Source organism: Rattus norvegicus, chromosome 15, assembly GCF_036323735.1.
Source record: "Rattus norvegicus strain BN/NHsdMcwi chromosome 15, GRCr8, whole genome shotgun sequence".
NCBI lineage: Eukaryota > Metazoa > Chordata > Mammalia > Rodentia > Muridae > Rattus > Rattus norvegicus.
In genome coordinates this window covers 43,198,699-43,210,890 of record NC_086033.1, presented here as the reverse complement: position 1 = coordinate 43,210,890, position 12,192 = coordinate 43,198,699, and the positions used below count along the sequence as shown (strand labels likewise).

General features: G+C 45.7%; 1 protein-coding gene across 2 annotated transcripts in view; it reads right to left on the bottom strand.

Moving 5' to 3' along the window:
* Positions 1-12,192, bottom strand: part of Kif13b (kinesin family member 13B) — a 157,661-nt gene that overhangs the window by 30,829 nt on the left and 114,640 nt on the right. For both annotated transcript variants that reach the window (NM_001412036.1, NM_001412035.1), the window contains exons 27-32: positions 11,378-11,477; positions 10,546-10,672; positions 9,810-9,865; positions 7,632-7,753; positions 5,359-5,535; positions 2,616-2,708 (exon numbers count right to left, since the gene is read on the bottom strand). In NM_001412036.1, coding sequence (NP_001398965.1) covers positions 2,616-2,708; positions 5,359-5,535; positions 7,632-7,753; positions 9,810-9,865; positions 10,546-10,672; positions 11,378-11,477 — 675 coding nt within the window. The remainder of the gene's footprint in view (positions 1-2,615; positions 2,709-5,358; positions 5,536-7,631; positions 7,754-9,809; positions 9,866-10,545; positions 10,673-11,377; positions 11,478-12,192) is intronic.

The window sequence follows — 12,192 nt, the reverse complement described above, 5'->3', positions numbered from 1 at the left end:
CACACACATTGATACATACACACACATACACAGGACTCTGCATTGACAAAATTCAATGGAACCCCAAGTTCCATTTTAACATCAGCTTTTAGAACTCAAAATGCACTTTCCCCAGAAATCACAACCCATCATTAGATACCAGCTTAACCTGGAAGGCTGGTTAAACTGCAGCTTTCACAAACATTTCAAACACAGTTGTACCCACGTCACAAACATTCACAACTAATTACCACCTGGAAAGGATTCTGTAGGTGATCTGGAAATCCACCTACAGAAACCGTGGAATTACCACCACGACAACAGTTCTGCAAGAAGGTGCTACCCCTGGGACCAATGTAAGCTGGGTCACATCACTAGACAAGAGTGGAGACCTAACATCCCCAATATCCAAGTGAGACGCTGATGCAGTGTGGAGAGGAGAGAGGAAGTGGGCAAGGCCCTAGCTGCTGTTAAGCAGCCTGACACTCAGATTGCTGAGCTCCTAACACTGCCTGAGTCCTCCCTGGGCAGCAGCAGTGGCCAAAGGCTCTGGAAAACAGAGGTGAATCCCCACCCTATTCTGACTGAGTTGCCCATTCTCACAAAGAATGAAACAATGTTTGCTAACTCTGGAAGCCTAGCTAATTACCAACCATCCTGTCACACAAGGGTGCTTAGTCTTAAGCTGATCCCCCTATATCCTTCCCTTTTAACTCTTAGAAAGAATCACATATGAAGAGTAATGTTTTCTAGTCCAAGGTCTCGTAATTAGTCACTGCTGCAAACAGCGTCCTGGCTGACTGGCTGGCTGCTGGCTTCTGGGAATGCATGCAGGTCCCTCCACAGGCTGTACAAGGGCGTTATCACGGTTACACTCAGCCCTTGGCTTGGTGGGGTTGGGCAAGGAGCCTGTTGTTTCTGATAGGGTCTCACTACGTAACCCAGACTAGCCTCACACTCTGACCCTCCTACCTCAGTCTCCCAAGTTCTACAATTATAGACACATACTCACACCTGGCAACAGCCTAATTCTCAAATGGTGAAGAGGCTTCAATTCAAATGAAATATTTAGTTAATGTTTAATATGTAAGACCCAACTTTTAAAAACCCAGGAAAGAAGGAGTTACCATTGGATGCTTTTGGAGAAAAAAGTTTTGCAACATAATGTAATAGAGCAAGACAATGCAAAGATTCTTTCAGCTTGTATTCTTGCTGAGGTCATTTTAAGTTTAACTAGAATTGGACCTCCTTGATGCAGAATTTCATGGAAAATTACCTAATTCTATTCTAGTAACCCAAGGTCAGGATATCTAGCTAACTTAGCTTACCCTGTTTGTGTAGAACCCTCTACAATTAACCATCTAGCTTTTGTTAAACTGCTTGCTTCTGCAAAGTACCCCTGGAGCTTTAAATTGAGATGCCAACACTTGGGTTAAAAACCTTCTGAACACTCAGGGTTGCACCTAGGTTCCTAAGTACCTGGATGTGGTCCTAGTTGGCTAGAATAAGGACTTTAAATCGGCTGTAAACTGTCAGAGTGGTCATCTCTGGTGGACTGCCCGGAACAGTACAAATCTAAAAGCAAAGCCTACGTGCCATCCACTGCTTGCTTCCTGTACAGACTGTTAAAACAGCTATTGCCTGGACAGTGGTGGAACATGCCTTTAATCCCAGTACTCAAGAGGCAGAGGCACATGAATCTCTATGAGTTCGAGGCCAGCCTGGTCTACAGAGTAAGTTCTAGGACAGTCAAGAGTACACACAGAAACCTGTTTAAAAAAAAAAAAAGCAGTTATTGTCCACCCACTATCCAAACACTCAGAAGAATGAATCCACAAATTCTATCGCCTGGAGGCAGTTCTGACAGCCTGTGGGGAGGCACCGAGTCTCTAGTCCCTGTGTCCCCTCTCCCCAAAAAACGTCATTCTCTGATTTAGAGTAAAGTATGCAGGTTCACTTGCTAGCAAGAGACAGAGACTGGACTTCAGTCTAGTTCTACGTCAGACATAAATCTCTACACTGGATTGTTTTGGCCCTCTGTGACTAACACCATATTGCTACTGCCTGTTGTGTTTCAAAATAAGAAGCCATTAAATTGATTTTCAAAATGGAGTTCTTGGCTAGAAATATGGCTCTGTGGATAGCAGCACCTGCAGCCCAAGGACTTTGATCCCTGCCTGTACCAAGCTGGATGCAGAGACACACATCTGTGAGTCCCAGACTCATAAGGCTTACCCTGTTTGTGCAGACTCATAAGGAGCAGACACAGGAGAACCTGCTGAAGGCTCAATGGTCAGTGACAGACGAAGATTCTAGAAGGAGAGAAACAACTCCCCCAGAAAGCTGTGGACACTGTGTGGCGTGCCATGGTACTTCTCACTCTCCTCAACTCTTTCATGGACCCTCTCTTATACATTTACTCAATAAATAAACAACTTTTTAAAACAAGAGAATTCTTTGAACAAAATACTAAAATTTCAACTTTTAAAGCCACAAATATATATATATATATATATATATATATATATATATATATATATATATATATAGTACTAAAAGTTTACGGCAGAGAACTCATCCTCAGAGTTAGCCCTTTACGTGTTTATTTCCAGTTCACACTTCCTAGAATACTTTACCTCTGGAATATTGGAGACAATTTCAAAGGTCACTCCACAGCCAGGGATAGAGCTCCGATGAGTCATCTTTTTGAGGAGACTTTGAGCAAAGCCCTAGAGAAAAACAAAATATAGACCATTATTTCCAACCTTGCTATCTGTTTACTGTAGCAAAGAGCAGCAGTACTCAGAGCTAATACAAGAACAGACTTCTGACACACGCATGTGGGATCCCTAGCACCGGGCACAGCTCCTTCACCTAAGCACAGAACCAATGGACGGGTAGATACAATGCCTTGGCTCCTGCACCTGGTGAGGGAGAAGTGAGACCTGGGATCTGCAAGCTGCCTCCAGGCATCTGAATAAACTCAGAAGACAGAAGAGACAAGAACATGACCTTCTGAGTAAGACGGAAGCGAGGACCGGGATGCTTACACTCTGCTTCTCCAGCACGGCAGACATCTGGTACCATGAATATTGACAAGTTCAGGCATTAAATTCTTGACCAAAGCAGGATCGTTATGAAGGATGATTTAAGAGTGCATGGTCATTGTTTATGCTGACTGTGCTCTTTGCAGTTAGGAATTGAACTGTTGAATTAATGCATAGATGACTCATTGGGAGAAGCTGTGAAGATTGAACATTCTGCAGAGGTTGAAGAGAGCAGTCATGGGGGCGGAATACAATTGAATAAAGATAAGGAGAGAGAATAGTGAACAGGCATGAGGCAAAAGGTGAGGCAGAAGCATGCAAAAACCCAAAGGGGGGAAAATCAGCGCTTGCTAAAAACACGTAACTTTATAATCCTATCTAATCATGATTTATTTCCCATTTGGTGAGTGTTAACTAATTTTGAAGAGTCTCTCTGAACACCTGAGGACTACTACCTGATCCTCCCCCAATAAAAGCCGTCCACCTCCAACTCCCAGACAGAGCCTCTCAGAGTGTTAGGAGGTCATCCACTTCCTCCATCCCTTCAGGGCCTCAGTCCTGACTTGTAGCTCTCATACAGAGCAAGGCCACAGCTTCTCCTGGGTGGTAGAGGGCAGTGTTTACCATCTGCATGAACTAATGAAGCTGCCTGCCATGTGTTTGTTACTGTCCTACATGAAGAAGCAATTTAAAGGAATCCGAGACTGAGGGAAGTGACATGGCTTAAATACTTCCATCAAATCAGTCCAACTGGAAAGAAATGGAATAACAAGTTTCTCCTACTCAAAAATGAAGAGAAATGCTTCCTTGACACTGTGCCCTCACTGTTGCCAATACTGCAGGTCAGGTGGCCAGGACAGCTGACTCAGACATGGAAACTCACTCTTCATGAAGCTCCCCGGAGCAGCAGGCCTCTCTCCATCCCTTCAGAGTGCCCAGAAGAGGGGCACAGGAGGAGGGAGTAGGAAACACACACTACTCTACAGCTAACTCCTGACCTCAATGTTATTGATGTTGGACCAGAGAGCTAAGAAGCTGTGATTTCAACAGGATTATGCCAGTCTTCAACTCTGAGACTGGTATCAGTGGGACATTTAAAACTAAAGATTAATTTTTAGGGATGGAGATTACATCTTGAAGTCTGTCAACCATGACTGTGTTCTTTCAAATGAGAAGATTTATTTCCATCTGTGTCTATGTGTTGGGAGGTAACGGAGGAGTGAATGAGAACCCACCTTCCAATAACCACACTTACAAATCCAATAACACAGTGTTTCAACTCTTACCTAGAGCATTTCTAGAAAAACTCCATGTGTCAGTCAGGGTTCGTTCTGCCCGCCCGCCCTCCCTCCCTCTTCAGTAGGGCACAGCCCTGCCTGCCCCACACTGTATAAAGTGCCAGCTCAAAGCTGCTCTCCTTTGCAAGGCTCTTCTTCCTCACAGCTCTGCTGGCAGGATGCTATCCCACCCAGCACACCACATGCTAGAAGGTGGCCCACTCAAGTACTCTGAAACGCAAATGGGCTTTGCCTCTTGAAAGACCCACACAGAGGAGGGCAGTATAGTGCACACCCTTAGTCCCAGCATTGGAGCAGAGGCAGGCAGGTCTCTGAGCTAAAGGCCAGCCTTGTCTACAGAGTGAGTTCCAGGACATGCAGAGCTGAGAGAGAGGGAGGGAGGGAGGGAGGGAGAGAGGGAGGGAGGGAGGGAGGGAGGGAGGGAGGGAGGGAGGGAGAGAGAGAGAGAGAGAGAGAGAGAGAGAGAGAGAGAGAGAGAGAATATATATCAAGGACAACAAAATAAAATGCAGATCTACTAAAACAGAAAGACCTATTATCTATTCAATGTTTTCTAACCAAAGTCAAACTGAGAATCAAAGGGTTCTAAAAAAGACAATGTTGGGCTGGAGAGATGGCTCAGTGGTTAAGAGTACTGATTGCTCTTCCAGAGGTTCTGAGTTCAAATCCCAGCAACCACATGGTGGCTCACAACCATCTGTAATATACATTAGATAAATAAGAATTAAAAAAAAAAAGTTAAAAAAAAAAAAAAGACAATGTTGTTAGTACTCCCAGGCTAACAACAGATCACACAACTGACCAGAGAACCTCCTCGAGTTGATTCAGAAGAACCCCAAGGAGCAAAGCCACTGAACTTCCCCAAAGCAGGGTGGCTCTGTGACTCCACCTCAGTCCTGTGACAACGCCATGTGTGTGTTTACAGACTGGCAGCATGGTAAAGGACAGTGACAGACCTTGGAAGGGGAGGCTCAGAGTTCCACAGACCGTGTCTAGAAAGAACTTTCTAGTGTTAGTGGCACAGTCAGCCTCACCTGGCGCCCATGAACATGGACACAAATCCTCTTGCGTAGGACCAGTTGCATGTCTGCAGGGTGGCTGAGCTGGACTGCCACTCTCAGGATGAGGAACACTCGCTCGTCAGCAGGTGTGCCTTTACTGAGCTGAGGACAGTTGTGCACTGCAGAGTCCCAGGAGGCCTCTGCCTTCACCTGCAGAGATGGTGAGACAGCACTTCACTTTCTCCTCCAAGGCCACACAGACTTTCTTGAGAAAGCCACTTAGCTGGGGTAAAGGTTCCCTTTCAAGAAATGCCCTGAGGGGTTGGGGATTTAGCACAGTGGTGGAGCGCTTGCCTAGCAAGCGCAAGGCCCTGGGTTCGGTCCCCAGCTCCGGGGAAAAAAAAAAAAAAAAAAGAAATGCCCTGACATGTTGACAGAATGTGGCTGCTATCAGGTGAGAGTGCAGAGCGCTTGGCACAGTGCCTGTGCTGGTACTTACTGCTTGTGTACTGGGATGCCTCCCCAATATGTTCATTTGTTTGAATATTTGGTTCTTAGTCCTTTAGAAAGGATAAGGAGGTGTGGCCTTGTTAGACATGTGGCACTAGAGGTGGGCTCTGAGGTTTCAAACACGCCCAGTTTCTTCTCTATTAGTTCATCCTCTTTCCCTGTCTCCTTCGTCTCCCTCTCCCCATCCCATGGTGGACCAACCAGGATGTGAGATCTCAGCTACTGTTCCAGTCCCATGCCTGTCTGCCTACTGTCACACTCCCCACCATGATGATCATGGTCTGATCCTCTAAAACTATTAAGCAAGCTCTCAATTAAATATTTTCTTTTGTAAGTTGCCTTGGGCGTGTGTCTTTGCAGCAACAAAAATGGTTACTAAGACATTACTTACCTACTTGCTGTTATTTGTTTTTAAAAAAATGTTTAAATGTCAAGAAAGCTTGAAAAACTTGAGTACTGTGGACTTTATGTTCCTTGGTCACTCACGGAGACCATCTGTCTATTTTAGCCTGCATCCTATCACTTCCAAATAAACTGCAGGTAAGTGTCACATCCAGGAAATCAGCAGGATAGTAGCCATATTTGGTTTTCTCAGTTCAATTACAAACTGCAGTAGCTGTCATGGCCCCATAGTCTACTTATACATAGACTGATCCCAAGCCCATCTTATCACATCTAACACAAACAGGTTCAGGACTAGGGAAGGACACAGTGTGAATGAGTGGACCAGAGCTAATGCCCCACAGTAGGTATCTCAGGTTGCCTCTGAGTTCTTCAGATACTATACTGCTGATGTCATGTGTCAAGCATATTCAAAATTAGGAAATAAAGCCCCAGGATTATGCTCCCTCACACAGATTCAACCATGAGATCATGAGTCTGCATCAATGCCTTCATTGATTCTTTTTTTTTTTTTTTAAATTTTTTTTTTTTTGGTTCCTTTTTTTTTTCGGAGCTGGGGACCGAACCCAGGGCCTTGCGCTTCCTAGGTAAGCGCTCTACCACTGAGCTAAATCCCCAGCCCCTTCATTGATTCTTTTGCTTTTATAAAACAGATTTATTTTATTTATATGAGCACATTGTCGCTGTCTTCAGACACACCAGAAGAGGGCATTGGATCCCACTACAAATGGTTATGAGCCACCATGTGGTTGCTGGGAATTGAACTCAGGACCTCTGAGAAGAGAAGTCAGTTCCATCTCTCCAGCCCCCCTTTTTTTTACCCTGAGACAAGACTTCACTATGTAGCTCATGCTGGTTTGAATTCAGGATCTGCGTGCCCCAATCTCCCAAACACCAGCACTATAGATGTGTACCACTGGGTCTTTCTTTTTCTCCTCTTAAACAACTCTTAGGTCAGGCATGGTGTTCCATACCTTTAACCCTGGCACTTGGGAGGCAAAGGTAGTAGATCTCTGTGAGTCTGAGGCCAGTCTGCTCTGCCTAGCCAGTTCTAAGCCAGCCAGAGCTACAAAGTGAGGCCCTGTAATAAAAAGTTCTTATGAAGGAACTGCGGAGCAAATACCAAAGTCAGTGTCCTTCCAGCCTGGAGCTCCATGTACTTCAGAGCAATCAACAGCCACCTCTCTTCCAGTCAGGGTTGGAAACAGAGCACAGTCACAGAACAACAACATGGGTTCTCACCAAAGAAGGGGGAAGGTAGAAGGACTGGGTGTGAGGTCAAGCTTCCCTCTAAGTACTCAGAGTTTTCCCTTCTCTTGCTGACACCTAAGCTCCCGGCAGGGCAGGGCTAGGCTGGAGCTCCTCACCTGCTCTCCAGGGCTGCGCAGCCTTACCTCTCCATCGTGATGCTTCACAATCTGCAACTCAAAGAACTCTTCCTCCTCTTCCCCAGTCAGGGTAGCATCCCATCCGGCCTCTGGGTCATCAAGGTTATCCTGAGAGCTGAAATCATCCGCTGAAAGCAGAGCTGTCACTTAACACCAGGCTGTTTTCAAGGACACCCCTCCTCCCGCCCCCGCTGGCAGAACCAACGCGCTTATTATTAAAATTCTTCTGCTTCAAACTTCACTTGCTTTCTGCCCCACAGTCTCGCATGACACTGATAATAACCATTTAATAGTTCACAGATCCAAAAGCCAGAAAGTGCTTCAAGAAATTACTCAAGCTGCTCCCCATGTGTCATATTTTACATGGAAGGCAAATGAAGCCAAGATACCTAGGAGGTTATATGAGGTCTGCTCATAAATGGTAATGATGGGATCCCAGCCCAATCTCCCCGCCCTTCAGTGCACTTAAGAAACAAGAAGAAGTGACAGCAATTCCTCACAGTTAAGCCTAACCAGAGTGCAGGCTGGCTAATGGACCTGGCAACTGCACAGGGCCCTGTGGTCACTCGTCCGGGGCCTGGCTTCCCAGTGCCCCATCCGCCTAAGGCTTGTGTGTGCCTACAAAGCAAAGCAGGTTGGCTTGTGTAGACCACTCACGTGGAGTGCTGAACAATGTTCTGTCTCTTCAGATGCCCAGGCTAATGTGGTATATCTACACAATGGACTTTTATTCAGCCATAAAGAAGAATGACTTTTTGTCATTTCCAAGAAAATGAATGCCTCAAGAGATCATTGTGTTAAGTTAAACAAGGCAAACACAATAAGACATATATCTCTTCCCCATAACGGGTATAAAAGTAAAAGGGAAACCCCATGGGGGTGAGGGAATAGGAATTGTCTGATGGGAGGGAGGAAGAGGAAGAGAAGATGGTAGTGAAGGAGAAATACACAAATGCTACATTTTCTCTCCTTTGCAAATCTAGATCTGTCTATCCATCTGCCTACATGGCATGAATGCAGAATGACTTGGCTGAAGAAAGGGACCCAGGAAAAGTGTACAGTAGAGACAGGAAACTAAGGTGAGAGTGTGCACAGAAGGAAAGCATAATGTATGTACATATGAAAATGTCTTAAGAGCCAGGACTTCCTATGCTTACAGAAACATCTTAACTGAGGAGGAAAACAAATGCACAACTAAGAAATCTTCCTGAACTTCTACGCTCCCCAATCCCTTGAAGGCCTGCCTTTTAGCTGTCCAGGAAGCCCAGCACGAAAGCGGGCCAGAGAGACTCAGCCACCAAAGCTCAAAAGCACAAGGTAGACAGTGTCCTGTGACAGCTCTGGAACAACTCTCACCTCACAGGATGGACAGCTGGTGTGGGCCCCCCATGTCTCTCTCTAACCTGTGCACCTGTGTGCGCTCTGGGGCACCAAATGCTGGGCCCCTCAGGCATCCTAACACACTTCCAGTCGGTGAAAGGAACCGCTGAGGATGCCCAGGCATCCTTCTCTATGTAGGGAAGTTTTTGTGTTAATGCACATTTCTGCAGGTGTTTCATGGAGCTTAACTGCTGACTTCTTATTTTTAACTCCCTACCCTACCTCTGCATTTTCTATCTTCCCTCCTATAGGCAGACACTGGTGGAATGGGAGTGCAGGGGTTGGGGAAAACAATAGTTATATAAAAAGAAAAATCAGCAAGTAAGGTTAAGTTTATAGGAACTCACAAAAAAAGCTGAGAAAGTCATTAAATAATGCTAAGTTGTTGGTCCTTTCCAGATAGACGTTTTCTTTGGAGCAGTGAAGTTGAACATATATTCAGTGTGGAAAAATACCCTATATTGGTAGGGAAATAAAGTACTCTCAGGGAAGCAGGGTTGCCACGTGGAGATATGAGCATCACAGCCACGGCTGCTGTGCTGGGCTCTAGCTCAGTGACAGCACACTTGACTAGCATGTGTGAGGCCCTAGGGACCTGAACAGAGATGAACAGAAGTGAGAGAAAGGTGGAGGCTGCACAGCACAGCAAGATCGATACTGAGACTGACAGTCCTCGTCTAGCATCCGCATTCCACACAGAGCACTGAGCCTAAGTGCAACCCGAAACGTGATTGGCCAGAAGCATAAAGCATCACCTGTCACTGCTTTCTCAAGGGAAGTGTCTGGAAGCTACCTCTAACTTACCATTTAAGTCAAGAAATACAACAGGAATGTGGGCCTCCATCCCAGGCACTGGGGTCCTAAAACATGAAGGACAGGTTATGTACGGTATTGAGACACAGGAGTCTGTCAGGATCACGTGTGCCCTCTGGGGACAATGGCTGGGCACTGATGTACCTCTAAGATGGTGTGATGAGGTTCGTGATTGGCTACAGGAACCCTCCAGCGCTGGGCCATGGGAGCTCACTCTTATAGACTCACTCCCCAGTTCGGCAGCAGCCTGTCTAACGAGTTTGTCCTTCTTGCCAATGACATACTTAAGGACTCCTATGCTTGACTTGCTTTAATTTCAGTCAAGTGTCAGAGGACATTTGCTGACAGCACAGTTTAAGCACCAAAACCAAAAACTGGTTGAGATGCAGTTTTCTAACTGCATAATGACCTAACTAACATTCTTTTAAGGGAACGAATGACCCAAGTAATTAACATATTAACTACTTTTTAATGCTAAGTGCAGCGGTACTAAATATTGATTTAAGTTCTCAGAAATCCTAATTACCTTGGCCAATAACAATATTATTTAATAAAACATTTTCAAGCCACAGTCATATTCAACTCATGAAAATAAAGTAACAGTCTTTCAGTATCTCTGTTCTCATCACGGGCATCCACTCACTAACTGCAGCATTGCAAAGTCCAAGTGGGAAGTGAGGGCCTGGTCATTCGTGGAGGGTTCAGGAGACATACTGTAGGACCTTACCATTCTGCCGGTGCCCCCGGAATGCCACTCCCAGCAGACGGCACCATCACCGCATTTCTTTCCTCTGTGAGTGTCAGCCGCATCTCCAAGAGCTGTGCCTCTCGGTCAGCATCATCCTCAGTTTTGTCTACAAGAGAAGAGCTAGGTCTAGCAATCCTAATTGCTGCTCCCACATTTATACAGATTTAGTGTATGGTGGGAAGGGGGAGGGAGTACTGAGTGAGTATATGTGCATGCAATAGAGGGTGGGAGGGAGAGAAGAGAGGAGGGAGGCAGGGAGGGAGAGAAGAGACTGTGAGTATGTATGCATGCAGGAGTCCTCAGAGCCAAAACATGAGTTACAAAATGTCGGGAGCCATCATGTAGGAGCCGGGACTGAACCCAAGTCTTCTGTCCTGCAAGAGCAGTTGAGTGTTCCTAACCATTTCTCCAGCCTGTTTCCGTACTGTCTTTGAGTAAACAAGCTCTCCCTAGGTTACTGGGAACTTGCAGAGGCTTCTTACAGTTCACAGACCTCTGGTGCAGGGCCTGATAGCAGGGCTCAGCTTCTAAGTTCCCAGTACCTTCAACAAGAAACATTTACATCTTTCTCCCAGTTACTTTTTAATGTGTATAGACACTTTGGCCACATATATGCCTGTGCCCTGTCCCCAGAAGGAAGTGTAAGAAGACATCATTACAACCAAATAAGTAGGTGTTTTTCTAAAAGGCTATGCCCCAAGCCAAGAACAGACATCGATTCAAACCACCATATTCACTGGGTCCTCAGCTGGTTACACTGACACTCGGCTGCACTGCTATGGGGAGGGAAATGACCAACTTTTCTTCCTACCATGTTTACTGACAAGCTTCTGCAGTTGTTGATCCAAGTATTCTTGACGTTTGGTTAATGCATTGAGCCATTTTCTACGAAGCCGCTCTAAATCCCTATCCTGGAAGAAAACAGAGGAAGTCACACTCAATGCAATATCCAGGCAACAAACTTGAACTAGATGCTCCCCAAATTAACCTGACTCTCCTAACTCTAAGACATAAGCAGTACGCAAGACATAAGCAGCCTTTTTTTTCTTTTCATTTTTAAGACAATGTCTCATAAAACCCAGACTGGCCTGGAATTCATACACTATATAGCTAAAGATGACCTTCAACTTCACGAGTCTCTACTTCCACCTAAGAGTGCTGGGATGATCACAGGCTTGTCACCATGCCCTGCATAATAGGGACAGGAAAACTGAATGCAAGGCAAGCAGTCTACCACCTGAGATCCGGGCCACCCAGCATGAAGCGCCAACAAGTGATTCTACCTATTATACAGATCACAACTCCCGGAACATGATTTAGACGCTTAAGAATTGGTTCTCTTTGTACTTGCTTAACTCCACCCATGAGAAACAACATCTTCTATGAGGTTGCCTGGCCAGACAAGACTCACAAACTGTACTTGACAACCTTTAAATGTCTACTCCGCAGAACTACCAGGAAGAATCCTTCAAGTGTCTAGCCACCTCCAACTGCTTGCTCCAACTCCTTGAGCATATTTGGGAGGTAGCAGTGGGTGAGACCATAGGGGTTGCTAATGACAGACTGAACCCCACCAGTCAACACCTGCCAGCAAGTCAGCCTGACCTCATTTCCTTTAGTAACAAG